We start from the raw sequence: 27,186 nt of genomic DNA, 5'->3' as shown, positions 1-27,186 counted from the left end.
TTGACCTACTAATATTTTAACCAAAAATCTAACAAGGCCTGGCACATTTTTATGTATTTATTGGCCATTTGGATCTCTCTTATGTGAGTTTTTAATTTATTCATCTTTTGTTAGATTATCTTCTTCTTAAACCTCTTTGGTGGAGTTCTGTTATATATTCTGATGTGTTATTTTTAGTTTTATGTGTTACAGATATCTTTACCAACTAGTAGCTTGCCTTTAACTTTATTAAATCTTTTGCAGTATGTTGAAAATTAGCTAAAATTTTTGTGTGTCTTATTTAAGAAATCCTTCCCTGCCCTGAAGTTCCAAAGATAATCTTACTTAAGTTTGACTTTTCAGATTTAGGAATTACAAAAATAGTGAATTATATCATAAAGAAAGGAAGTAATTTTACTTTTTTCATGTAAAGAACTGGCATCTCAATGCCATTTATTGAATAATTCAGTCTTTGCTCACCGCTCTGAATGCCCATCTCTTTTATATATCCAGTTCTAAGTTTGGGAGTTCTGTATTCTGTCCCACTGGTCTTTTTGTCTTTCTAGACTACCTTAATCACCATAGCTTTACCCTAAGTCTGTAGTGTGAGTTTTCACCATACTTTCTTTAGAATTTCTCTAGTGTTGTTCCTCCCCTACACCATTGTGGAGTTTTGGATGCTTGTAAGTTTCCAGTAACAACCCTGTGGTGGGGGAATTCCCTGGCAGCCCAGCGGTTAGGATTTCACGCTCTCACTGCGGAGGGCCCGGGTTCAATCCCTGGTTGGGGAACTAAGATCCCATAAGCTGTGCAGCTCAGTCAAACAAACAAAAAACCCTATGGGAGATTTGATTGGAGCTTATTTGAATTTGTAGGTAGATATGAAAATTGCCATCTTAAAAAATCTATCTCACCATTTATGGAGGTCTTTTGGTTTTATTATTTTCTCTGCAAAGATCTTTTGTGTATAATATTAGCATTTGTTAGTGTTGTAAATAGTTCTGTGTAAAGAAATGAGTCTTTTCTACTTGTTGGCACTTGGAAACACTATTAATTTTGGTATGTTGATCTTTACTTGGCAACTTTGCTGAATTCTCGGTTAGCTTTATAATGTCTTTGATTTTCTATGTAGACACGTAATCTTTATTCTTTATATGTCTTAAAGTAGAAAATATTTCTATCTCCTGAGAAATTAAAGCAATTCAGAAAAACTGTTTGCCACAGACAGGATCAGGATACTTAGAAGGCAGTTTCAGCTAGTTAATTTGGGAAGTATCTATGTGAAGAGTTTTATCCACGTGTGTCCTGTGACATACATACATACACATATATATAGTCTTAAGGTTTTTTTGACAGTAGAGTGGTCTGTATAAGGGCATTTAGATGTTAAAACCGTCCCACTCCCATATAGTATAAATGTTGCTGCTACTCTTGGATTTCACTCAGTTTATTTCCTTTTAGGAGGCGCAGGTCAGAATGGAGATGGGCTGCAGACCGAGCAGCTATTGTCAGCCGTTGGAACTGGCTTCAGGCTCATGTTTCTGACTTGGAATATCGAATTCGGCAGCAAACAGATATTTACAAACAGATACGTGCTAATAAGGTAAGGGATAAGTGTCTGGTCTTTTTCAGCTCAGCTAAAAACTATTATTATCCTCTTTTCCCCATCCCTCAGTAACTCTTAACTATGTCAGAGAGAATGGTTTAATATGATCTGATATAGCGGTTTAATTTGTTTAAGAGCCTGGTGTTACTTAGCATAATGCAGACAACACTGTTAGAATATAATGTTAGATTAGCTCATGGGTTTAGAACAAAACAGTTTGAATATCTGGGCTAACAGGGAACATTTAAAAAAAAAGGCACTATTTAATGTAAGCCATTGACGATACCTGCATATTTGTTACATTTATGGAAAAGTGGTGATGACAGTATTTTCATCTTATTGTTTTACTTAGATGCGTTTCTGTTTTACTGCTAAGCTTCCCTTGCTTTCTTGAGGAAAAATAAAGTTTTTCCTGAAAGATCATTCAGGCAAGATTAGACACTGGTGATTTCATTTTCCTTTGTTCTCCTGTTTGCAGTGGACTGACTCTTAATGATACAGCTTTTATCAACAGTGATACTTGTATAGTTTTTCTTCTGAAAAATGTCCTCTGCTTATTTGGAGTTTGACTGGGGGATAAATGTACATGGAAAAGAAATCCATTCAGTAAATAGTTGAGTGACTGCTGTGTACCAGCACTGTTCTCCTTAGTGGGGTCACAGTGGTAAATAAAAATCCTCCTTTCTTGGTGCTTATGTTCTTGCAAGGTGCTTATTGTGTTAGCTTGATGCAGTGACCTCCCTGACTGAACATGTGGGTCTAGATGAAGCATCTACTGCTCCTAAAAACAAGTGTCACAACGTTTTTGTCCTGCCTTAGTGATGGTCAAAGCCTTAAGAAAATTGCTATGTACCATGAATTGCATACATTAAATTAATTAGTAGACCAAGAGTTAAAGGATGGCTAACTGACAAGATGAACAAAAGGGTAAGAGTTTGAAGTAATAGTCCTGCAGCTTCCCTTATATATTATGTAAGCTTTTATTCCAAACATTTCACTGGAGCGTTCTTTGAGCTTCTTCCCCAAATGGGCTTATATGTAATTCTCCAGAAGTTCAGTAGAACATATTATAATTGAGGGCAAAGTCCAGAGGACTTACCTTAAAAAATAATAATAATACTTTGTTCCTGTAGGATAGGGAACACATTAAATCCTAACTTTAAAAATTAGCTAGCGCAAATGAGGAATTAAATCTAAAAATATTCACCAAGGATGGTAAACATTATGCTTAGCTCTTTTTCAGAAAGAAAATTAAGTGATATTTGTAGAATATGAGCTGAAATGTTGATAAAGAATATCTGGGAGATGACTAGATATGCCTATCCTGAGGAGAAAAACAGTCTTCCTCTGTCATGGACACCTCTACAAGTGTCTGGTTTTTTATAGCCAATAGTTAAGAGAGAATTTTCATATTTGAGAACTAGAGTCTCTTAGTAACAACTGAGATTATTAGAACGGTAGTCAGTCATATTTGTTGCTTTATCTATTATATATATATAATATGTACTGTGTGTTTATATATGTGTTTATGTTATATTAGTTCCTCATTATAAAACTACTGTATTTCATAGACTCAAAGATGCTGTTGATTGTAAGCTGCACCATTGTTATGTGCCACTAAGAAGTGATTTCAGTTAAACTAAGACATACCATCTGGAACACTGTTGTGTTTTAACTTTCATATTCAGTCGGCTTTTTAAAAAAAGATGCTCCCATTTCTTAGACTGAGAAAGGAAAACAGTGTCTGAACCTTGAGTGTGGACTATATACAGGTACATTCATGTGTGTTATTTAATGCACAAATCAACAGCTTACAGGCTTGTAAGAAGCAAAGCTAAATTTGAACTCAGCGCTATTTATCTGACCCCAAAGCATTTTCTGTCTAACATATTCTGCTGTTGTATCCTTTTCATCATTTCTCTTGAGCATATTTATTGAAATTTCATGCCTGGTAAATAAAACTGAGGGGGAAGGCACAGGGACCAAGAGGGTTCTGTTGCTAAAGGAGACTTCTTTCTCTTAACACGCAATCTTTCTCTTAACACACAATCTTCAACATCCATGTCTAGTACAAAACATTATATTATTTTTTTATCCCTTCTTTTGACTGATCTGTCAGATTACACAGCACCTGCTAAGGATGGAAATGTTGTTACTGGGAATGAGAGATGGAAGAACAGTGAAACTTCTGGATGGAAAAGCTGCTGAATGGGAATAGCAATAACCTGGAATACCTGTCTTCAGAATTGATGTAAAGCAGTTGAAGTTTCCATCTTCATAGAGTTATAAGGCATTATGGTCAGCCATGTCTAGTCTAGGTAGCCCAGGACCATCTTGTGGTGCTGGTTTACAGTGAGGTCACTGATTTATCTTAAGATGGGTAGGAAAGCTTGACCTATTTAGAATGAAGTAGGAAGGTGAATATGTGAAATTGCATCTTAATTTTGTTTTACAGATGAAGAGGTGGTTTTTTTTTTTCTTTGTACTTTGACTCCATGTGTTACCTGAAATTGGTAAAGGGAAAGCAGTTGACCCAAGTGTACAACTTAGTTTTTTCTTTTCTTTCTTTTTTGCTTGCTTGCTTTGGCCCTGTTTTGTAATCAGGCTTAGCACAGTTTCTTCTACCATTTCTTCCTTTTTTAGTTTCACTTCATTCATTCATTCATTCATTCATTATTTTGGTACGTGGGCCTCTCACTGCTGTGGCCTCTCCTGTTGCGGAGCACAGGCTCCGGACGCGCAGGCTCAGCGGCCATGGCTCACGGGCCCAGTCGCTCCATGGCATGTCGGATCTTCCCGGACCAGGGCATGAACCCATGGCCCCTGCATCGGCAGGCGGACTCAACCACTGCGCCACCAGGGGAGCCCTCCTTTTTTTAATGTAGGACAGATTTGTATTTCCAGAGAGGAATAATTTATAAGGATATGTTATGACTTCATGCAACTGTGACCCTTCCCAATTTCTGTAGTCCTGTGTTCTCTAGGCCTGGACAATCCAGGCATGGTCCTGGTTCTGACTTTAGGAAGTGATAGTGAAGGGTGGGGAGACTCTCCTGGCCTTTTTACCTTGGCCTTAGAGTGCAGTAGCCTTGAGGTTATTGCTGCTTGTGGCTAATGTCACAGCCATGTAATGTTGACCCAGTATAAACTCCGAATGGTAGGGAATCCCAGCTTGGGGTTGCCATGATAAGTGTGGAGTAGAACTTCATGGAGTTTTCTTTCCTAATAATGACCTTTCCTTTCGTGATTATTAACTGTATTTATTAAGTATATTTTAGGAAAATTTAAGTAATCATGTAGACCTCTCCGTAAAGCCTTCCTTCCATCAGTCTCTTCCTTAAACTCTGCCTCTTTTCTGCTCTCACGTCATCTTCTCTAAACTTCTGTTATAGCACTGTCATTGTAGTACTTCGCCTGCCTGTCTGTCTGAGGTAGACGAAGGTAGTAAGCTCCTTATGAGTGGAATGTATTTTATTTTCTTATTCTTAGGGTTTCACACCACCCAGCATGTGGTAGACACTCAATAAATGTCAGCTGAATGAACAGATTTTAGTTGTTTGTATGCTTTTTGTTTGCTCATCTTCCTTTTAGTTGCTTTCATCCTTTTTGGTATGAGGTACAGTATAAAGGATTTAATGGTTGGTTTTGTATGCTATAATGAATGAACAGTTTTGGGGGTCAGGGAAAGAATGCATGGGTGAATGGTAGCATATGAATCAGCATAGCACTTGAGTAAATATTTGCAAAAATAGATTTGATTAAAACTAATGCACATTGAAAAGACCTTTCAACAGATTAATAGGAGCTCTATTGTTGCAGAGGCCAGAAACCTTTACTGACTCTCTGACTACTCTCTTCCCTCACATCCCAAGAAGCATATTTGCATAACTGATTGATTCTGTCTTCAAATGTATATATATATCTAGAATCCAACCACTTTGGTCCAACAGCGGTTCTTTCTGCTCCTCTGTTTACTATCCACTCATCCACATGTCAACACAATAGCAAATTGATCCTTATAAACCATAAGTCAGATCATTGCTCCCTTCTGCTTGAAACTCTCTAGTGATTTAACCATCTGGACATAAAAGCTGAAAGACAGGGAGTTACAAGGCCCTGCACCCCCACTTACCTCCTCTGCCTTGAGCTTCTGCCTCAGACTCCACTCATTCATTTTCCTTCAGTCATACCAAATTCCTTACAGTTCTTAAAGTTATCAAGCTGGCTCCAACCTTGAAACTGTTGCATTAGCTCTTCCTGCAGATATTCCCAAAGTTTGTTCCCAAGTTTCTTTTCCAGTATTTGCTCAGACACCACCTTCTCGGTGCATTTTACCCTGACTGCCTAATATGAAAGAATGCCTACTCCCACTTTATTATCCTCTCACTGTCCTTTAGTTTTTTAGCATTTAACACTTTCTAGTGTGCAACATAAATTTTACTTACTCATATTGTTGATATTCTGTCTTTGTCCCAGTATTAGAATTGTAAGCACTTTGAGGGATGAGTTTGGATAGGAGTAGGGAGAAGGATATGTCTTCTTTCCTGTACCCCCAGCACCTAAAAAAGGTTTGATGAATGGAGACACGATGGCTTGATTTGAATGAATGAAAGCCAAAACAAAGATTACCTGGGTCTAACTAACCCAGCTTTTATCCCTAGTTCTGCCACGGATTGGCCTATTGACATGACCTTCGACCTGCATCCTTCCTTGGTCTATAGAATGATGGGGAGGGCTTCCCTGGTGGCACAGTGGTTGAGAGTCCGCCTGCCGATGCAGGGGACACGGGTTCGTGCCCCACTCCAGGAAGATCCCACATGCCGCGGAGCTTCTGGGCCCGTGAGCCATGGCCGGTGAGCCTGCACGTCCGGAGCCTGTGCTCCGCAGCAGGAGAGGCCACAACAGTGAGAGGCCCGCGTACCGCAAAAAAAAAGGGGTGGGGGGAATAAATGGTCCCTACTAGGTCTTTTAAAGATTTCACAGGAAGGGTGTCTTTGTAGTCTCTCAGGTGTTTTTAGAAATTATTTGGTAGTTTAAGGAGAAAATTTTCCCTTTGGAAAATATTGGCTGTTTTATCCTGACTTAGCTTCTCACCTAAGAAAAATTGAGGGGGTAACTTTTTTTTTGGTAGTATGCGGGCCTCTCACTGTTGTGGCCTCTCCCGTTGTGGAGCACAGGCTCCGGACGCTCAGGCCCAGCGGCCATGGCTCACGGGCCCAGCCGCTCCGCGGCATGTGGGATCTTCCCGGACCGGGGCACGAACCCGTGTCCCCTGCATCGGCAGGCGGACTCTCAACCACTGCGCTACCAGGGAAGCCCTGAGGGGGTAACTTTATACCTATATACCTAATAGTTGGATTTATTTAGGATCTTACCTATAATTAATATAAACTTAATATTTTCTCGTTCATGGGCAAAACGTTTTTAACATAAAACTCAAAAAATAATTATTATGCCTTTCCTTTCTTGGTGTATAACTCTGCTAGGGAATATGGGAGATTCGAATATATTTGTATTTTGTCTAAGTTCTCAAGGATCTTACCATTAGTTAACATTTAAATGACAAAGTGAGGCAACAATAAATGAAATAAATAATTTGACCTAAGGTTCTGCTCTGGAAATGAGATTTAAATATACAGAATGTAAGATAAAATCACGATGCTTTAGAAAAAGTCTGGCGATGTGGATAAAGAAAATAAGGGGCTCAGTTAACCAGGGACATTTTCTTGGAAGGAGGTGGGACTTGACCTTGACAAGCTTTTTTGAAGCATGACCTTTTGGATAGATAAATGTAAGAAAAGGGCAGAATCAATATAAACAAAGACATAAGAACAGGTAGTGGGTAGTATTGTAACCTTTAGTTACATTTCTTTACCTACTACTTTGTAATAAACCCCAGCTCTCAACAATTTCATATATATTCAGACATTTTCTAGGAGATAATGTGGTTAGTATAACAATATTTGGAGAAAGTAGTTGGAAATAGATAAATAAGGTAGGGACGGATTATGGACTTTGCCAAGATGAGTTTGGGTTAGCTTTATATAGGAGATGGGGAGGTGGTTTAGGCTCCTAAGCACAGAAGATGTTGAATGCAATATTCTGAGAAGGGAATGTTGTATAAAATAGCTGCTTTTTACAAACAGTTTTTACTTTGAAATGGAAAAGTTTGTGAGGTCTATTTTATGCTTCTGATTGAAACAAGAAAATATTTTGCAGAAGTTCTTCTAGCCAGAGAAACCCCATTTTGAAAGCTAGGGCAAATGTTTCTTGCTTTCTTAATAACTTCTCCCTCTTTCTGCGGAGTCTCTGCTTCATTTTCTACGTAGCCTAGGTATAGTCTTATTCCAGAATAGGTAACTTGTTGTTTCTCTTGGGGGGAGGTTCTGTTTTTCTTCCCTTTTAAACTGAGGTAAAATTCCATTGTTCCTTCTTAACCACCGCCAGACCCCCAATCTCTTACATCTCCTATTTCACAGAGATTTTTGTCTTAGAAATAACCCCAGGGGCAGGATCATCTGGTTCATTGGCTCACAAGAGCCTATGTCATAATGACCTAGGGAGCTCATATTGATAAGTTAAATTCTTTAGGCCCTGAAATCTGTTGATATATTTTAGGATGTTCTCTGGGGGATTCTGATGCTGAGTCAAGATGATTGAGTCTAGTATTTTTCAATGTAGAGCTTTCATTAAAACTTAACAGGGGGCTTCTCTGATGGCGCAGTGGTTGAGAGTCCGCCTGCCAATGCAGGGGACACGGGTCGGGGTCCGGGAAGATCCCGCATGCTGTGGAGTGGCTGGGCTGGTGAGCCATGGCCGCTGAGCCTGTGCGTCCGGAGCCTGTGCTCCGCAACGGGAGAGGCCACAATAGTGAGAGGCCCGCGTACCGCAAAAAAAAAAAAAAAAAAAAAAAAAAAAGACCTAACAGGGAAGCTTTTTAAACACAGACTACCCAACTCCCCACCTCAGAGATTCTGAGTAGATTTGATGTTGGACCTGGGCAGGTATAGTTTGATAAGGTTTCCCCCAAGTGGTTCTAATACAAAATTTCCATTAAGAGCTTCTTATCAGTCAGATCTCCTTATTTTCTAGACCAGAGAAAGAGATCCGAAGAGCACTTGCATCCCAGTCTTTCTGTTACACAGTATCGTAACTGGATTTTGGTCACCTCTGCTTGTGTTCATGGAAGATTCATGTCTGTGGTTTTTGTTTATTTTTCATAGTAAGCTAACTTCTGCCTTCACCAAGCTGGGCCCATGCTGGCTACAGAGAGGATTTGTGGAGTCATTTAAAATTTCTTTTTACATTTTTTATTTTCTGGGATGAATGTAAAATCTGAACTTGAAATTGTCAAGCAGGAACCTAATCTGGAGTAATGCTTATGCTTGTGAGAAACAGGTGTCTTTGGAACAGTTTTAAGTTTTTGGTTTCTAAGGTACTTACTGTAGAGACTGTTCCACCTTTGTTTCACCCGGTGGTTGTGGTTGCTCAGAGATAGTTGGTTTAGCTCATCATTTATAATTGCAGCACTTCTCGTTTGGTCATCCTTAAGCCACATTCTTGATCAAGTTAAGTAGAAAAACTTCATTGCTATTGTTAATAGGGTATAGTCTGGTTGGTGATACAGTGTAAAATACCATACTCTGATAAAGATCCCAGATCTGGAAGATGTGAATAAAAAATGCTACAAGCCAATGTAGGTCCGAACATTCAAGTGGAAGAAAGGAGAAGCTTGGGTTTGAGTCTTAGGCCATATTCATGGCTACTGCTAGGGCCTTTTGTTGAAATCACTCTTAGAAGAGCAAAGCTGCTGGTGGTATATTTTGTTTCAGAACCACAGGATAAAGGAAAAGGCCTCTGGTAAACCAGACCCACCCTGCCCCTAACTTGTATGCTGGCCTCTCACTGCTGTGGCCTCTCCCGTTGCGGAGCACAGGCTCCGGATGCGCAGGCTCAGCGGCCATGGCTCACGGGCCCAGCCGCTCCGCGGCACGTGGGATCTTCCCGGACCGGGGCACGAACCCGCGTCCCCTTCATTGACAGGAGGACTCTCAACCACTGTGCCACCAGGGAAGCCCCTAACTCTTGATATTAACTCCTAAATTAAATTTGTAACTTACACCACTTAAGCTGTTTTTCTCTCTGTCCTGCAGGGGTTGATAGTTCTTGGAGAGGCGCCTCCCCCAGAGCACACAACAGACTTATTTCTTCCACTTAGTTCTGAGGTGAAGACAGATCATGGGAATGATAAATTGGTAAGTATAAAAGACAGAAAAGGGAAAATGAGTGAGAATTTGGGGTGTAGCTTCAGCATAGTTTATTCTCTGTAACAAGGATCTTTGCGTTGGCTGAAGGAAGGGGTTGTATCCCCTTTTATCACCTCCGGCATTTTAAGCTCTGAATTACCAAATAGGGCACCACAGGGCCCCTCGTGCAGTTGTGTAGCTGACTTTAAAATTTAAAAGCAGCTTCTAACTCTCATGACAGCACAGCCAGAGCAAGTATGACATTATGGAATATTCCTGGGAATTAGGAGACCATGTGCCTCTGATAACTCTGATAAGTAAGGTTACCTTTCTGGGCCACTATAAAATGGAAGGGTCGGACTAGAGGTTTAACTCACAAAGATGTTGAAAATGGTGTTTGAGTTACCCCCTTTAATTCTGTAATGAGGATAAAGCTGTCGTTTTTTATAATCTTCTGTTTCCTTAGAGCCTAGCTCAAATCCCTCTTCATGATTCCTTCCCTTTTCCTATTTCTCTGAACACCAAAATTAATTTATTTTCCTTCTGAATTCCAAGACCACTTTTATTTCTTTCATATTTTTACTTTTCTCAAAAGGTCACGGGCTTTTATGAGTATTAACATTTCTTGTTTTAAGTAATTTGATCTAAGGAAAACTCCTAGATTGGTGTATGAATGAAATTTGATTTTAGACTTAACAGAAAAGTTGCAAAAGCAGTACACGAGTCCCCACCTATCCTTCCCCCACTTCCCCTAGTGTTAACAGCTTGCATAACCATTGTTCAGTGTCAAAACTAGGAATTAACATTGATACAGACTACCGATTTTATTCCAGTTTCACTTATTTTCTCAATTAGACCGCCTTTTTTTGGTCCAGAGTTCCATATTCCATATAGTTGTCACATCTCTTTAAAGTCTCTTCCATGTGTGAGAGCACCTCAGTTTTTGTCTTTCATGACCTTGACACAAGAGTATTGGTAAGTTATTATGTGTAATGTTCCTCAGAATGGAGTTGCCAGATGTTTTTTCGTTAAAGCTTATGCATTTTTTGCAGTAATTCCACAGAAGTGATACTGTGCCATTCTCAGTATACCATATTAGGGGTACAAGATGATGGTGATAGCTTTTTCACTTGGTTAATATGATGCCTGCCAGGTTTCTCCACTGTAAAGTTAGTATTTTTCCCTTTGTAATGAATGACTATCTCATGGGGGGATACTATGCATTTTTCTGTTGCTCATTATACTTTAATCCACAGTTTTATCATCTACTGGTGGATTTTTCCTCCAGTAATTATTGCTGTGGTGTTTACTAAATGGTGATTTTCTGTTTTCTACATTTGTTCATTGGAATTCTGTTAGGAAGAGCTGTCTTTTCTCCCCCATTTATTTTGTCCATCCATCGGTTATTTATTTCAGGATGGTTTTATGGATATTAATTTTATGTTATGGATTACAATCTACTACTATTAGTAGTTATTCAGTTGCAGTTGTCTCAACTTTTGGCATTGGGACCTCTTTCAGATTGGCGTCTACGTCCTTTCAACATGCCCCCCCCACTTGGTTTTTGAGCACTCACTTTCTGGCACCCCACAATGTTCCAGGCTCATCTTGTATTTTACCTGTTCCAGCCCTGCTTCATTTTATTGGAGAACCAAGATCTGGGTACTAGTTGTGCTCATTGCTACTTGGTGTCATTGCTTCTGTCTAGGACTTCTCAACAAAGCTAGTAAATACATATATGTATGCTGCTACACGCATGCACGCACATACATTTTGTTATCTGCCCATCTGTATATACACTAAAAACCATGAGTTTATACTAGTACCAATCTAACACCACAGCCTTCCTGCTTCCTTATTGATACTTATTTGTTCAATCCTAGTACCATATAAAGTAGTTTCATAATTGCCAGTTCATACTCCCGTAAGAAATAACTTTACTGACCAGAGTACAATATTGTATGCAGTACGTTAGCACTATAATAAACAGTCAGTACTATTTCCCCGAAGTTGTACTTAGGTTAGTTCGCCTTTCAGTGTGACTATGCAATTATTTTGTAATACAGTTAAATTCTTTTGTTACTATAGTATTCCACTTCTTGTTGCCCACACACACAATAGTTGATATTTATTATTTTTTGAGTATGCAAAACATTACTACTGTGCTAAGAATTAAAGCTGTACAAAAGGCTATAGCCCTGTTCCTATTTCCACCTTCTTTTCATTGTGTTCCCACCTCCTGTAGGTAGCCAATTTTATTAGTTTTTGCATTATCCTTCCTTTCTATATTTCTGTTGCACAAATGAGCAGATAGATGTGTATTTTCTTACATCTCCTTAACTACTGGGTAAATATTCTTTAAAAGACTAGGTTTGAAATTGAAGGGTTTTTTTGTTTGTTTTAGCAAAAACATTGCTTCTGTGGCTTTTGACAAATGATGACATTATTTGTGTTTGCTTTTATTTGCAAAATAAGCCTCACTTTAAAAATTTCTTTTGGTCTGCATTGGGTCTTTGTTGCTGCGTGTGGGCATCGCAGTGGCTTCTCTTGTTGCAGAGCACAGTCTCTAGGTGCACGGGCTTCAGTAGTTGTGGCGCATGGGCTTAATTGCTCCGTGGCATGTAGGATCTTCCTGGATCAGGGATCGAACCCGTGTCCCCTGCATTGGGAGGTGGATTCTTAATCACTGCACCACCAGCGAAGTCCCAGGCCTCATTCTTATGCCTTTCCTTCCTTTGTGGAATTGATGGAGTTAACAAGTGAACTATTAAGTGAAGGACTAATGCTTTCCCAGAAGTAAAGCATACAAAAATGTAAGCTATTGCTTTTTCTTTTTAAACATTCAAGGTATAATAATCTCCCTACCATTGGTTACACGGGAACAGTGTTCTTTTCCTTGAAGTTTTGCAGTCATCAGGGACAATGAATGGTGCATTAGCCCCAACGAGGGTTTTGAGATAGGGAGGTAGAGGGTTAGATACTGGCTGGGGAACGTTTGATCCTCAGTATTAAAAAACACTGACTGACCAATTAGGACTTTTAAAATAAATTGGGCTGTGGATAAATAAGTTGAACATTAAGAATTTATAACGCTGTTTTTGCAATTACTGTATTTCTCTAGATTCTAGAGAAAGATTTTCAACAGTGTTGGTAAATACAGATCTTAGGTTTAGTAGTCTCTGGACTTGTAACAACATTATGCTGGTTGCATTTTTAGAAACAAATAATTCAAAGTTTTGTTTTTAACTTTATTTTTTAAAATTGGAGTATAATTGCTTTACAGTATTGTGTTAGTTTCTGCTATACAGTGAAGTGGATCAGCTCTGTGTGTGTGTATATATCCCCTCTCTTTTGGACCTCCCCCTCGCCACCATCCCACCCATCTAGGTCACCACAGAGCACTGAGCTGAGCTCCCTGTGCTATACAGCAGGTTCCCACTAGCTATCTGTTTTACCCATGGTAGCGTATTTATGTCAAACCTAATCTCCCAAAGTTGTTTTAATATAATTATAGATTATATTTTGACCTCAATATAGAGACATAGGAAAGTGAGGCACATAGTCCCATTTTACATATGCAGAAATTGAAGCCTAGGTAAGGAACTTGGTGGAAGTGGAATTTTCAGAAAGTTTCACTTCCACTTTAGCACATTTTCTTGGCCGTGGTGCTAGTTCATGGAAATGACTGGTACACTCTTTATGGGCCAGCAATATTTTGGTAACTTTAAGCAGGACTATGCTGGGTATCGTTGAGATGGAGAGCATTTTGACCCAGAAATGAAAGTTGAATTCCTTACATCCAGTTAGCCTTTTCTTTCCATTTTGATAATGTTTGTCAGAAAGGTAATAACTAACCAAAACAGAACTGTTAAATTTTCTAGACAAACAAATATGGTGCATCTAAGGAAAATGGTATTTCAAACAGTTATAGCATGGCGTTACTTGAATGACTAAAGATACATACACACATATCTTGCATACACACCTAGAGATTTATTTTATTACGTGTTTTTAAGTTGTGTGCCTTTTGATTTTTACCCCTTTACTTTCTCTACTTTTTAGTAAAACAAATTCAGTGAACATGGGTTCTCAGACCCCAGAAAAAATCTATCCTCCACCCCTACCCAATAAACCTTAATTTAATGTAGTTTTTCTTTAAGGGCTCTTTGTCACACTTAATTGATCTGGCCAAGAGGGTGGAGTAATGAATCAAACAGATGCCTACTTTATAAGAATAACAAATAGAATCTCATTGCTGTGTTATTCCATACATCTGGCCCTTTCAGTCAAGGAAAACAATCACTTCAGTAACCCTGCTTGCTACCTTTAACTCTAAGATTTCCCCAAAAGGTAATCCCTGGGGCTCTGCTTTAGAAAAAGGAGGAATTACAGAAGCACTCTACCTACCACTTCACTTCAGCTTTTCTACTCTTTTCTGGCTGTGGGATGCATGTACCCTCAGAGTGTATCTGAATATCACATAAAACTCAAGAGAAGCTCTGTAACAACTTCTATTTACAGTTTCCCATTGGATGGCAAATATCTGAGTCATGTTTCAGTTTCCTGAAAATATTAATGATGTAAAGCACTGCAGTAATAACAATCGGGCTTAAATTAGTGTGTGGATTTAATATTTGTGAAGTGTTTGTTAATGTTTCTCTACCCTGTCTTTGCAGCCTTTTGGACTGCAAGATAAGGAGTGTTCACTTTTTCTTAAGGCAATGTGAATGCATTTAAGAAACTCTAAGTAAAATTACATGTGTTTGTGAGTTGTGTTTTTCTTTTTCTAGATGAAACACTGTTAGAGGATTGGGGTTAATATTTTAAGCTCTTTGAATTTGAGAATGAATGATGAACCTAGTTGCCCCAGTGCCCTGCTTTAGATCTCAGGGTGATTACATGTAGGATATCCCAAGGTTTCTAAGCAGATCCTTCTAAATATTCAGTGCCTCCTTGTGTGGTTGGGATTGGAATTCAAGCATGTTTCCTCTCTGACTTTGATGCTCTTAATTGCTGTGTGCTTCTTTATCCTTGACAAGCATTTCTGTGCTTAAATAACCTTTTGCCTGTTGACTTCTATTTTAATTTGGGGGCTGAATTACCCCCAGGAAAGTTCCAAGTTCCTCTAAGAAAAATAGTAAAATACACATTGAACATTAATGGCCTTTAAATATGCTTATATATCTGTAGGCAGGAAAAACAAGGATAGATTATTAGCTAAGAAAAGTAAACTTGTTTTGAAATGCGATTTTGTTAAAGAATGGCAACAGTTTGTCTTGACAGGTATCCTGGTGGTTAGTTCTCCATAATCCCTGGAAGATAAATCTTAATCAAATGAGAGTCAACCTATTGCTTAAACGTGGCACCTTGTAAAACATGTAGATATATAAACCAGACCTCTGTCATAATTTAATGCTGAAAGCTATTGTTTTAAGTGAATATAAAGTTGACAGAAGTTCTTCAGATCAACACCAAAAAGTTCATAGTCAAAGCGTTTTCATGTTGAAAGGAAACTTTTTCATCCAAACCAGAACTTCAGAAATCTAGCAAAGCTGTAACATGGCTGGAGTCACACATCTCCTAGTTAACACCAACCTGAATCTTAAATCTTTTTGTCCTTTGTCATACCATAATACTTATTTGGGCTTTTTGAGGTGTTCCCTGAATGGTAAATCCTCACTAGCATTCAGGAGGGTATTGGGTTTATCTGGGTTTTTTTTTTTTTTTTTTTAATGTTAAAAATATTATCTAGGGCTTCCCTGGTGGCACGGTGGTTGAGAGCCCGCCTGCCAATGCAGGGGACGCGGGTTCGTGCCCCGGTCCGGGAAGATCCCACATGCCGTGGAACGGCTGGGCCTGTGAGCCATGGCCGCTGATCCTGCACGTCCAGAGCCTGTGCTCCACAACGGGAGAGGCCACAAAAGTGAGAGGCCTGCGTGCTGGGGGAAAAAAAAAAAAAAATTATCTAAATGTAAAGAAAACTTCGGAATAGTCCTATTCTGCCTCTTTTTAAAAGAAATTTATTTGTTTATTTTTGGCTGCATTGGGTCATTGTTGCTGCGTGCGGGCTTTCTCTAGCTGCGGCAAGCAGGGGCTACTCTTCATTGCGGTGCGCAGGCTTCTCATTGCGGTGGCTTCTGTTGTTGTGGAGCATGGGCTCTAGGCGCGTGGATTTCAGTAGTTGTGGCACGTGGGGTCAGTAGTTGTGGCTCCCAGGCTCTAGAGCGTGGGCTCAGTAGTTGTGGTGCACGGGCTTTGTTGCTTCGCGGCATGTGGGATCTTCCCAGACCAGGGCTCGAACCCGTGTCCCCTGCATTGGCAGGCATATTCTTAACCACTACGCCACTGGTGAAGTCTCTATTCTGCCTCTTTAACACTATTTTTACCTTGTCATTATCTGTGTACATATATTTTTAGTCACCACAATTGTATTAAAAATATTTTGAATTTAGCCCCTTTCTAAAATTATTTCTACCTATTATTTTCTATATTTAAATATTCTTCATAAAGGAAGAGGAAATATCCTTTATGATTATCTTCAATATTCTGATTTTTGGTGTACCACATTTTATAACTATGCCTCAAGTGTTGAGCGTTTAGGTTATTGATCCATATCATTTCAGTGACTAGCTTTGTGTGTAAGATTTGGGGGGATGTTTTGTTGAGTTATTTCTTTAAGATAGATTTTTAAGGATGAGTAAAATACTTTGTCAGAAGACATGAGCATCTTTATAACTCTTACACGTTACTTTCCATGAGGAAATCAGTGTGGCTTTTAAGGCAGTGAGTACATGAGCCAAATTTACCATAATTTTGGTGTTGTTGACTAATATAATTGTTCAGGATATAACAGTAAATGTACAGGGTATCTAACAAGCAAGACAGAACACTTCCCCAGTGTTTACTCATTGTAATTTACTCATGTGTCTTGTCTATTTGTATACCCTGATCTAACTTTTTGGATAATTTGTATTAAATTTTAAAAATTAGCTCTCAGGGCTTCCCTGGTGGCGCAGTGGTTGAGAGTCCACCTGCCGATGCAGGGGACACGGGTTCGTGCGCCGGTCCGGGAAGATCCCACATGCCGCGGAGTGGCTGGTCCTGTGAGCCATGGCTGCTGGGCCTGCACGTCTGGAGCCTGTGCTCCACAACGGTAGAGGCCACAACAGTGAGAGGCCCGCGTACCGCAAAAAAAAAAAAAAAAAAAAAAAAAATTAGCTCCCAATGTGTTGTCCTTTCTTGAGACTGTTCTCAGGTCTTCAGATCCTTTGGTGTTTTCTCCTTGGGGGTATAAAGATCAAAAAAGAAATTTAACAATACTGATAAATAGGATTTCAGCCTCAAAATATTGGCTTTGATATGTACAGGTAGCAGTTACAGGAAAGGGGACATCAAAACACCCCAAAAGTCAGTTTGAGTGTAAGGAAGAGACAAAGACCACAGCCATTCTGTGGTATTCCAACAACTCCCAGAGCCGAGGGATAACTGAGCTGTGGCTTTGTTGCCAATACCTCAGACACTCCATGTGATTGACATCTCATGGCTGCCCCCTACCCCTTTTAGCCTAGTAAATATATAATTTCTTTTGAAACAGTGAAGTTCCAACTTTTCCAAATTTTTTTCCTGCCTCCCTTTTTTCATTTTATAGTCTAAGCATATACAATTACCTCTTGAACAACATGGGATTTAATCCACTTATAATGTATAGTCAGCCCTCCCTATCCACAGTTCCTCCACATCTGCAGATTCAGCCAACCACAGACTGTGTAGTACTTTAGTGTTTACTGTTGAAACATATCCACATATAAATGGATCCCTGCACTTCAAATCCAAAAGTTGTTTGAGGGTCAACTGTATTTGTATAGTCCAAAGTTATTTACTACCTGATAGCATTAGGTAATTATTAGTTATTCATTGTCATTTTATTAATTGTTTCTATTTCTTTTATCACAGGGGTGAAATATATATATATATATATATATATATATATATATATATATATAGAGAGAGAGAGAGAGAGAGAGAGAGAGAGAGAGAGAAGTGGGGGGGAGGGAGTATGATTTTCTGGAAACAAGCTTCCAGCATACACTGTGAAGTTAAGCAGATATTAACTACATTGAAGTTTCCTCTTAGTTGTCTTCCTACTGAATTTATGTACCCTTCTTGACCCTTAGGTTGAAAACTTGACTCTTGGTACTGTATAATTGTTTTGCTGTGCTTCTGTTCCATGGAGTCATTAGGTCATTTCCCTGTCAGTAGGCACTTTACTACTTTCGGTCTATTAAATATCTTAATTCCTAACCCCTCCCTCCAAAGCAAATTCTCCAAATTTTGCCAAAGCAAAATCTCGAAAGCTGATTCTCTTAATTATTTTCTTTTTTCCTCAACCATACGAGTGATTTTGGTTTTGGTTTTTTTAAGGCCATAAAATGCATTTATTTGGGATTTGTGAGGACTGCAGCCCAGGAGACACAAATCCAAGAAACACTTAAATGTGTTCCATAAATGAGTTGTTTTTCAAGTTGGTCATCAGAAATTTTAGGTGTTTCATTAAAATGAAATGGTGCTGCTTTTCAAGCTGGTGCTATTGGTTAAATGTTGATAATATATTTTCATTTTTCTTCTCATTAAGATTGAGTCTGTTTCTCAGCCACTGGAAAACCATGGTGCCTCTGGTCATCCTTCAGAGTCATTGTCTACTAAATCATGTGGAGCATTGAGACCTGTCAATGGAGTTATTAATACGTAAGTTTTAGCTCTTCTGCATACTTCTTATACTCAGCAGGCTTGTTAAAGATGGGTTTGAGGCTCTTAGTTATCCCTAGCCAGGAGTGACCCTGGTTTAAAGAAGCAGAAACCTTATCACTTCATAATATTGTGCATGCCTCCTACTGTAGCAGGTATATTTTAAGTAGCCTCCTAATGTATTTTCCTGTTACTTATTGTGGCCCTAAAATTGACTCAGCATGGAGAAAAATTAAAAATCCTAAAGTTACTATGAATCGTTGTGATTGGTCCTGTCTTGGTGGAATTCCTCAGAAGTATTTACATAAAATCCTCTACTATAGAACAGATGAGATCCCTAAAGGCTGTAAATCTGTATTTATGAAAGATCAAGGAATCCTTCTGCAAGTGAACAATGAGTACACATCCCTAATAGGCAAGTTTCACAGGAGAACTGATTCTCAATATATATTAAAAATATTCTTACCAGTTGCAATTTTCTAGACTTCTAAGAATTCATGTTTTCGTTGTGGAAGAGAAGTTAATCACTAGAACCTGAGTTCACTTATTGACTTTTGCATTTTTCAGACATGGTAGAGTAACATCCACCAAGAGCACCTTAAAAATAAGCACAGATACTGCATACCCACTTAGATTAACAGACATCAGCATCAAGAGGTGACATCTGTGTGCTCTAGAACACATGTTTGTGTCTGTGAACGTTTGCAAGTAGAGGTGGTTGAACAAATATTAAAGGCTTTGTTTCCTTATGTCTTCTGAGAAGTGAATATTCTTCCTTCCCCTTGTGTAGTCTTCAGCCTGTTTTGGCAGACCACATTCCAGGTGACAACTCTGATGCTGAGGAACAATTGCATAAAAAGCAAAGACTGAATCTAGTTTCTTCATCAACTGATGGCACCTGTGTGGCAGCCCGAACACGTCCTGTGCTGAGCTGTAAGAAACGGAGGCTTGTTCGACCCAACAGCATCGTGCCTCTTTCCAAGAAGGTCAGTACCAATGAGACTTGGTCACTGTTAAACAGTGAGCCAGATGCTCAGATAGAGGTACTAGTTTCTTGCCAGCTTTGGTTCTTTTAACCAGTGTTTTCCAAACTTGGCTAACCACCAAGGCTTCCTGCAGAGCTTTAAAAAATACTAGATTCCTGAGCCCTGTTTCCTAGAGATTCTGGTTTCATTGCTCTGGAGTTGGGCCTGGGAATCTTGTTTTCAGAAAACAAAAAGCTCCTAGGTGACTTTTCAGCCAGGTTTGGAAACCATTGGCTTGAGGTTTTAATAGAAATGGGAGAGAGGAAGTTGGAAGTTCTGCCATCAACACTTTGAAGGAGAGCGGTATGTCTTCTCACTTATACTGCTATCGCTGAAAATGGCAATGTGGAATGCTTTCCTTTTAAATAAGAATCTCCATTAAAATTTCTCAGTTGATGACACTAAATGAATGTTTGTCTTCACAGACAAAATGGAGATTATTTTACAACTACAGGAAACTTGATTGCTGACTCTTCAAATAGCAGGGTTGGATTTAGTTCAAAACCAATGAAATAGTACTCCAGTGAAAATAATACCATGCAGTGATTAAGAGCATTAACTTTGAAGAGGACAGACTTGGGTTTGAATCATGGCACTGCCACCTAGTAGTTGTGTTTGGGGCATATTAACACCCCACCCCACAGCACCTCAGAGATCTCATAGGGTTGTTTCAGGATTAACTGAAATGTATATAATTTGCTTATTGGGGTATCTGGCTGCTAAGTTACTAGTACAAGGTGACTCTTGCTGTTTACACTTTTATTTTTATTAACTCACTCACTCATTCAAATATTTTTTTGAGTTCCTACAATAAGCTAGATTTGTTCTATGCACTGAGAATACAACACTAAACAAAACAGATAAAAATTCTTACCCTCATGAAATAATCTAATGGGTAGAGACAGAAAGTAAAGCAATAAAATGAAGTATATGGTATGTTCTGTAATGTTAAGTTCTGGGGAGAAAAATGCAGCAGAGGAAGGGAATAGGGAATGGTGGGGAACTCAGATGGAATTCAGCCTTGATGCATTTTTTTTATTCCAAGTCTTTGGAGATGTGAAAGATAAGAAACTGGGAAGGAGTGACCAGTGAAGCAGAAGGAAAACCAAGAGAGTGTGGTATGTGGAAGGCAAGTGAAGAAAATGTTTCAGAAAGGAGGGAATGATCATCTGTGTTAGATGCTGCAGACGAGTCAAGTTAGGAGAAGACTAAGAATTGACGGTAGGATTTCGTGGGGCCAGGGTTGCTTGAGACCTTTGTAAGCAGTTTTGTTAGAGGTAGAAGAGTGAAATTCTCATTGGATCAGGTTCAGGAGAGAATGGAACAGAAGGAGTTGAGGGAACCATCATAGATAACACTTTCAAAGAGTGTTTTGGTAAAGGAGAACAGAGAAATAACCTGTATGACTGAAAGAGAATGTTTCTTAAGATAATGCTGTTACAGTATATTTGCTGGTGAGAAAACTGAGGACAAGGGAGAAGAGATAATTGTTGGAACCATTAATATTTGGACAGTAGATTTTCAGTGCTTGGCTTTTTTTGTTATAGTATGCATTTGGACTATATAATTTTGCCATGATCATTCATTCATGTATGGCTGTGTTGGGTCTTCGTTGCTGCGCACAGGCTTTCTCTAGTTGCAGAGAGCGGGAGCTACTCTGTTGAGGTGCGTAGGCTTCTCATTGCAGTGGCTTCTATTGTTGTGGAACACGGGCTCTAGGTGCATGGGCTTCAGTAGTTGCAGCTCGCGGGCTCTAGAGCGCAGGCTCGCTAGTTGTGGCGCACAGGCTCAGTTAGTTGCTCTGCGGCATGTGGGATCTTCCCAGACCAGGGCTCGAGCCCATGTCCCCTGCGTTGGCAGGTGTATTCTTAACCACTGTGCCACCAGGGAAGTCTCTTGACATGATCTTTTTTTTTTTAAGGAAAATATTATTAGTGAAAATTAACTGTTATGCTGTACCATTTCTCTCTTGTCTATTCCTTAGACTACCTGAATTACCAAAATACCAGAAAAGAATTTGGTGGGTTTCTCATATTGACATTTGAATCAATTTTTTATTAATAGTCATATAAATCTAAATTATTTTCTGAACAGGTGAAGAGTTGATATTGGGAAAGAAAGGAAAACAGTATATTACTGTTAAGTATAAGAAAGTAGTTTTTGGCCATGCCCTTGATGCTTTTAACAAAAACAAACAAAAACCTACCAACAACTTTGCCTCATGGGGAAATAGTGTCCTTTCTCTGTTTCAGCGGTTTGCTAGCCACGGTGTCATGACATCTAAGGGTGTGATAAAATTTTTCTGAAGTATAGGTTGGCCTCCTGGATTCTTTTATATCTGTGAAGTAGCAAGACTTCTTTGTTGCAGTTGACAGTAGTTTCTTCTTGTTCATGCCCCAAAACTGATGTACTTTTGAAGGTAGTACATATAAATGTTTAAAACAAAGGGGAGACATACAAAGCATACTAAAGACCCTTTGGTTCCAATGCCAGTGTCTAAAACAGAATCATTCTGACATGCAGAAGTAAACTGCATGGAAAATAAGACAAAGAAATAAGTTTAATTTGGGAAATAAACCATTTGCTGATGATAGCAGTAATACTGGAGTTCTGCCAAAGTTGGAGACAAAGGCCATTCTCTCTTAGTTGCTCACTGTGTCTTCAGTGGATCCTTGCTCAGTGATATTTGCTGTTGAGCAAGTACCTTGCCCTCTATCATTTTGAGGTGATGGATTTGCCAAGCAAATTTATTCAGCAATTTTGGGTCCCCACGGTGTTCCAGGACACCTGGGTTTCATTGGTGAACCAAAGTCCTTGCCCTCATGGAGCTTACTTTCTAGTGGCAGAGTACTCAGAAATCACCCAGTGCTTAGGACAATAGCCTCTAAACTTTTATGCGAGTGTTTTATATATGCATTATAAAACACATACAAAATAAACTTTGAAAGGCTGAGATAAAGTAAATAGAAGTAGAAGCCCTAATATTTTATTTACAGACTGTCTTCAAGCCAAAAGAATTTTTAAAAATACTTTAAACTAATATTCTGTGATTAACAAATAATGATGAATAGAGCCTTACTTTCAGACTGGACTTCCTCCATAACCATTGAATTGGTTTTTTGGGTTTCTTTGCTTGTTTGTTTCTTTGTTTTGGGGTTTTTTTTTTATTAGACAAATGTGGCTTGGATTTGCACTAAGATTTTTGGAATGTCTTTAAATTATGCTGGATTTCACTTAATTTTTGTTCTTGGCAAATTCTCTATCAGATGTTGCAGTGTCTGTGAGCCAATAAAAGTAACACATTGCATTGCATTCTGATTACCACAACATATACTAAGATTTCTAAGTTAATTTTTTTTAATGGTGCTTTATTTTCATAATTAGAAGGTGAAATAATTACCATTTCAAATAGACAGATTTGAATATTTCCTCTTTTGGTGCTTTCCTCTTCCCTGAAACGTATTCAAAGCCTTGTTTTGTTTTTTTCAATTTTATTTTATTTATTTTTTTATACAGCAGGTTCTTATTAGTCATCCATTTTATACATATCAGTGTATACATGTCAGTCTGAATCTCCCAATTCATCACACCACCACCACCACCCCCTGCTGCTTTCCTCCCTTGGTGTCCATACATTTGTTCTCTACATCTGTGTCTCAGTTTCTGCCCTGCAGACCAGTTCATCTGTACCATTTTTCTAGGTTCCACATATATGTGTTAATATACGATATTTGTTTTTCTCTTTCTAACTTCACTCTGTATGACAGTCTCTAGATCCATCCACGTCTCTACAAATGACCCAATTTTGTTCCTTTTAATGGCTGAGTAATATTCCATTGTATATATGTACCACATCTTCTTTATCCATTTGTCTGTCGATGGGCATTTAGGTTGCTTCCATCACCTGGCTATTGTAAATAGTGCTGCAATGAATATTGGGGTGCATGTGTCTTTTTGAATGATGGTTTTCTCTGGGTATATGCCCAGTAGTGGGATTGCTGGGTCATATGGTAATTCTGTTTTTAGTTTTTTAAGGAACCTCCATACTGTTCTCCATAGTGGCTGTATCAATTTACATTCCCACCAACAGTGCAAGAGGGTTCCTTTTTCTCCACACCCTCTCCAGCATTTGTTGTTTGTAGATTTTCTGATGATGCCCATTCTAACTGGTGTGAGGTGATACCTCATTGTAGTTTTGATTTGCATTTCTCTAATAATTAGTGATGTTGAGCAGCTTTTCATGTGCTTCTTGGCCATCTGTATGTCTTCTTTGGAGAAATGTCTATTTAGGTCCTCTGCCCATTTTTGGATTGGGTTGTTTGTTTCTTTAATATTGAGCTGCATGAGCTGTTTATATATTTTGGAGATAAATCCTTTGTCCGTTGATTCATTTGCAAATATTTTCTCCCATTCTGAGGGTTGTCTGTTCGTCTTGTTTATGGTTTCCTTTGCTGTGCAAAAGCTTTTAAGTTTCATTAGGTCCCATTTGTTTATTTTTGTTTTTATTTCCATTACTCCAGGAGGTGGATCAAAAAAGATCTTGCTGTGATTTATGTCAAAGAGTGTTCTTCCTATGTTTTCCTCTAAGAATTTTAGTGTCCAGTCTTACATTTAGGTCTCTAATCCATTTTGAGTTTTTACATGGTGTAAGGGAGTGTTCTAATTTCATTCTTTTACATGTAGCTATCCAGTTATCCCAGCACCACTTATTGAAGAGACTGTCTTTTCTCCATTGTATATCCTTGCCTCCTTTGTCATAGATTCGTTGACCATAGGTACGTGGGTTTATCTCTGGGCTTTCTCTCTTGTTCCATTTATCTATATTTCTGTTTTTGTGCCAGTACCATATTGTCTTGATTGCTGTAGCTTTGTAGTATAGTCTGAAGTAAGGGAATCTGATTCCTCCAGCTCTGTTTTTTTTCCCTCAGGGCTGCTTTGGCTATTCAGGGTCTTCTGTGTCTCCATACAAATTTTAAGATTTTTTGTTCTAGTTCTGTAAAAAATGCCATTGGTAGTTTTTTTTTGGCTGTAAGCGGGCCTCTCTCATTGCAGAGCACAGGCTCCGGATGCACAGGCCCAGTGGCCATGACTCACGCATTGGTAGTTTGATAGGGGTTACATTGAATCTGTAGATTGCTTAGGGTAGTATAGTCATTTTCACAATATTGATTCTTCCAATCCAAGAACATGGTATATCTCTACATCTGTTGGTATCATCTTTAATTTCTTTCATCAGTGTCTTATAGTTTTCTGCATACAGGTCTTTTGTCTCCCTAGGTAGGTTTATTCCTAGGTATTTTATTCTTTTTGTTGCAATGGTAAATGGGAGTATTTCCATAATTTCTCTTTCAGATTTTTCATCATTAGTGTATAGGAATGCAAGAGATTTCTGTGCATTAATTTTGTATCCTGCAACTTTACCAAATTCATTGATTAGCTCTAGTAGTTTTCTGGTGGCATCTTTAGGATTCTCTCTGTGCAGTATCATGTCATCTGCAAACAGTGACAGTTTTACTTCTTTTCCAATTTGTATTCCTTTTATTTCTTTGTCTTCTCTGATTGCCGTGGCTAGGATTTCCAAAACTATGTTGAGTAATAGTGGTGAGAGTGGACATCTTTGTCTCGTTCCTGATCTTAGAGGAAATGGTTTCAGGTTTTCACCATTGAGAATGATGTTTGCTGTGGGTTTGTTGTATATGGCCTTTATTATGTTGAGGTAGGTTCCCTCTATGCCCACTTTCTGGAGGGTTTTTTTTATCTTAAATGGGTGTTGAATTTTGTCAAAAGCTTTTTCTGCATCTATTGAGATGATCATATGGGTTTTTTTTATTCTTCAGTTTGTTAATATGGTGCATCACATTGATTGATTTGCATATATTGAAGAATCCTTGCATCCCTGGGATAAATCCCACTTGATCATGATATATGATCCTTTTAATGTGTTGTTGGATTCTGTTTTCTAGTATTTTGTTGAGGATTTTTGCATCTATATTCATCAGTGATATTGGTCTGTAATTTTCTTTTTTTGTAGTAGTTTTGTCTGGTTTTGGTATCAGGATGATGGTGGCCTCATAGAATGAGTTTGGGAGTGTTCCTTCCTCTGCAGTTTTTTGGAAGAGTTTGAGAAGGATGGGTGTTAGATCTTCTCCAAGTGTTTGATAGAAGTCACCTGGGAAGCCATCTGGTCCTGGACTTTTGTTTGTTGGAAGATTTTTAATCACAGTTTCAATTTCATTACTTGTGATTGGCCTGTTTATATTTTCTGTTTCTTCCTGGTTCAGTCTTGGAAGGTTGTGCATTTCTAAGAATTTGTCCATTTCTTCCAGGTTGTCCATTTTATTGGCATAGAGTTGCTTGTAGTAGTCTCTTAGGATGCTTTGTATTTCTATGGTGTCTGTTGTAACTTCTCCTTTTTCATTTCTAATTTTATTGATTGGAGTCCTCTCCCTCTTTTTCTTGATGAGTCTGGCTAATGGTTTATCAGTTTTGTTTATCTTCTCAAAGAACCAGCTTTTAGTTTTATTGATCTTTGCTATTGTTTTCTTTTTTTCTATTTCATTTATTTCTGCTCTGATCTTTATGATTTCTTTCCTTCTGCTAACTTTGGGTTTTGTTTGTTCTTCTTTCTTTAGTTCCTTTAGGTGTAAAGTTGGATTGTTTATTTGAGATTTTTCTTGTTTCTTGAGGTAGGCTTGTATAGCTATAAACCTCTCTCTTAGAACTGCTTTTGCTGCATCGCATGGGTTTTGGATCATCGTGTTTTCATTGTCATTTGTCTCTAGGTATTTTTTGATTTCCTCTTTGATTTCTTCAGTGATCTCTTGGTTATTTAGTAATGTATTGTTTAGCCTCCATGTATTTGTGTTCTTTACTTTTTTCCCCCTGTAATTGATTTCTAATCTCATAGTGTTGTGGGCAGAAAAGATGCTTGATATGATTTCATTTTTCTTAAATTTAATGAGGCTTGATTTGTGACCCAAGATGTGACCTATCCTGGAGAATGTTCCGTGCACACTTGAGAAGAAAGTGTAATCTGCTGTTTTCGGATGGAATGTCCTATAAATATCAGTTAAATCTATCTGGTCTGTTGTGTCGTTTACAGCTTGTGTTTCCTTATTAATTTTCTGTTTGAATGATCTGTCCATTGGTGTAAGTGAGGTGTTAAAGTCCCCCACTATTATTGTGTTACTGTCGATTTCCTCTTTTACAGCTGTTAGCAGTTGCCTTATGTATTGAGGTGCTCCTATGTTGGGTGCATATATATTTATAATTGTTATATCTTCTTCTTGGATTGATCCCTTGATCATTATGTAGTGTCCTTCCTTGTCTCTTATAACATTCTTTAAAGCCCATTTTATCTGATATGAGTATTGCTACTCCAGCTTTCTTTTGATTTCCATTTGCATGGAATATCTTGTTCCATCCCCTCACTTTCAGTCTGTATGTGTCCCTAGGTCTGAAGTGGGTCTCTTGTAGACAGCATATAAATGGGTCTTGTTTTTGTATCCATTCAGCAAGCCTGTGTCTTTTGCTTGGAGCATTTACTCCATTCATGTTCAAGGTAATTATCGATATGTATGTTCCT

The 27,186-nt window shown here is 38.6% G+C and overlaps 1 protein-coding gene across 3 annotated transcripts in view; it reads left to right on the top strand.

The window, feature by feature from the left end:
* Positions 1 to 27,186, top strand: part of KANSL1 (KAT8 regulatory NSL complex subunit 1) — a 191,351-nt gene that overhangs the window by 127,813 nt on the left and 36,352 nt on the right. For all 3 annotated transcript variants that reach the window (XM_067020920.1, XM_067020921.1, XM_059048721.2), the window contains 4 exons: positions 1,441 to 1,582; positions 9,739 to 9,840; positions 18,464 to 18,576; positions 19,367 to 19,562. In XM_067020920.1, the coding sequence (XP_066877021.1) occupies positions 1,441 to 1,582; positions 9,739 to 9,840; positions 18,464 to 18,576; positions 19,367 to 19,562 (553 nt within the window). The remainder of the gene's footprint in view (positions 1 to 1,440; positions 1,583 to 9,738; positions 9,841 to 18,463; positions 18,577 to 19,366; positions 19,563 to 27,186) is intronic.

The sequence above is a fragment of the Kogia breviceps genome, chromosome 19 (genome assembly GCF_026419965.1).
Source record: "Kogia breviceps isolate mKogBre1 chromosome 19, mKogBre1 haplotype 1, whole genome shotgun sequence".
Classification (NCBI taxonomy): domain Eukaryota; kingdom Metazoa; phylum Chordata; class Mammalia; order Artiodactyla; family Physeteridae; genus Kogia; species Kogia breviceps.
The sequence above is the reverse complement of the archived record's forward strand: the minus strand, read 5'-3'. Positions and strand labels throughout refer to the sequence as shown.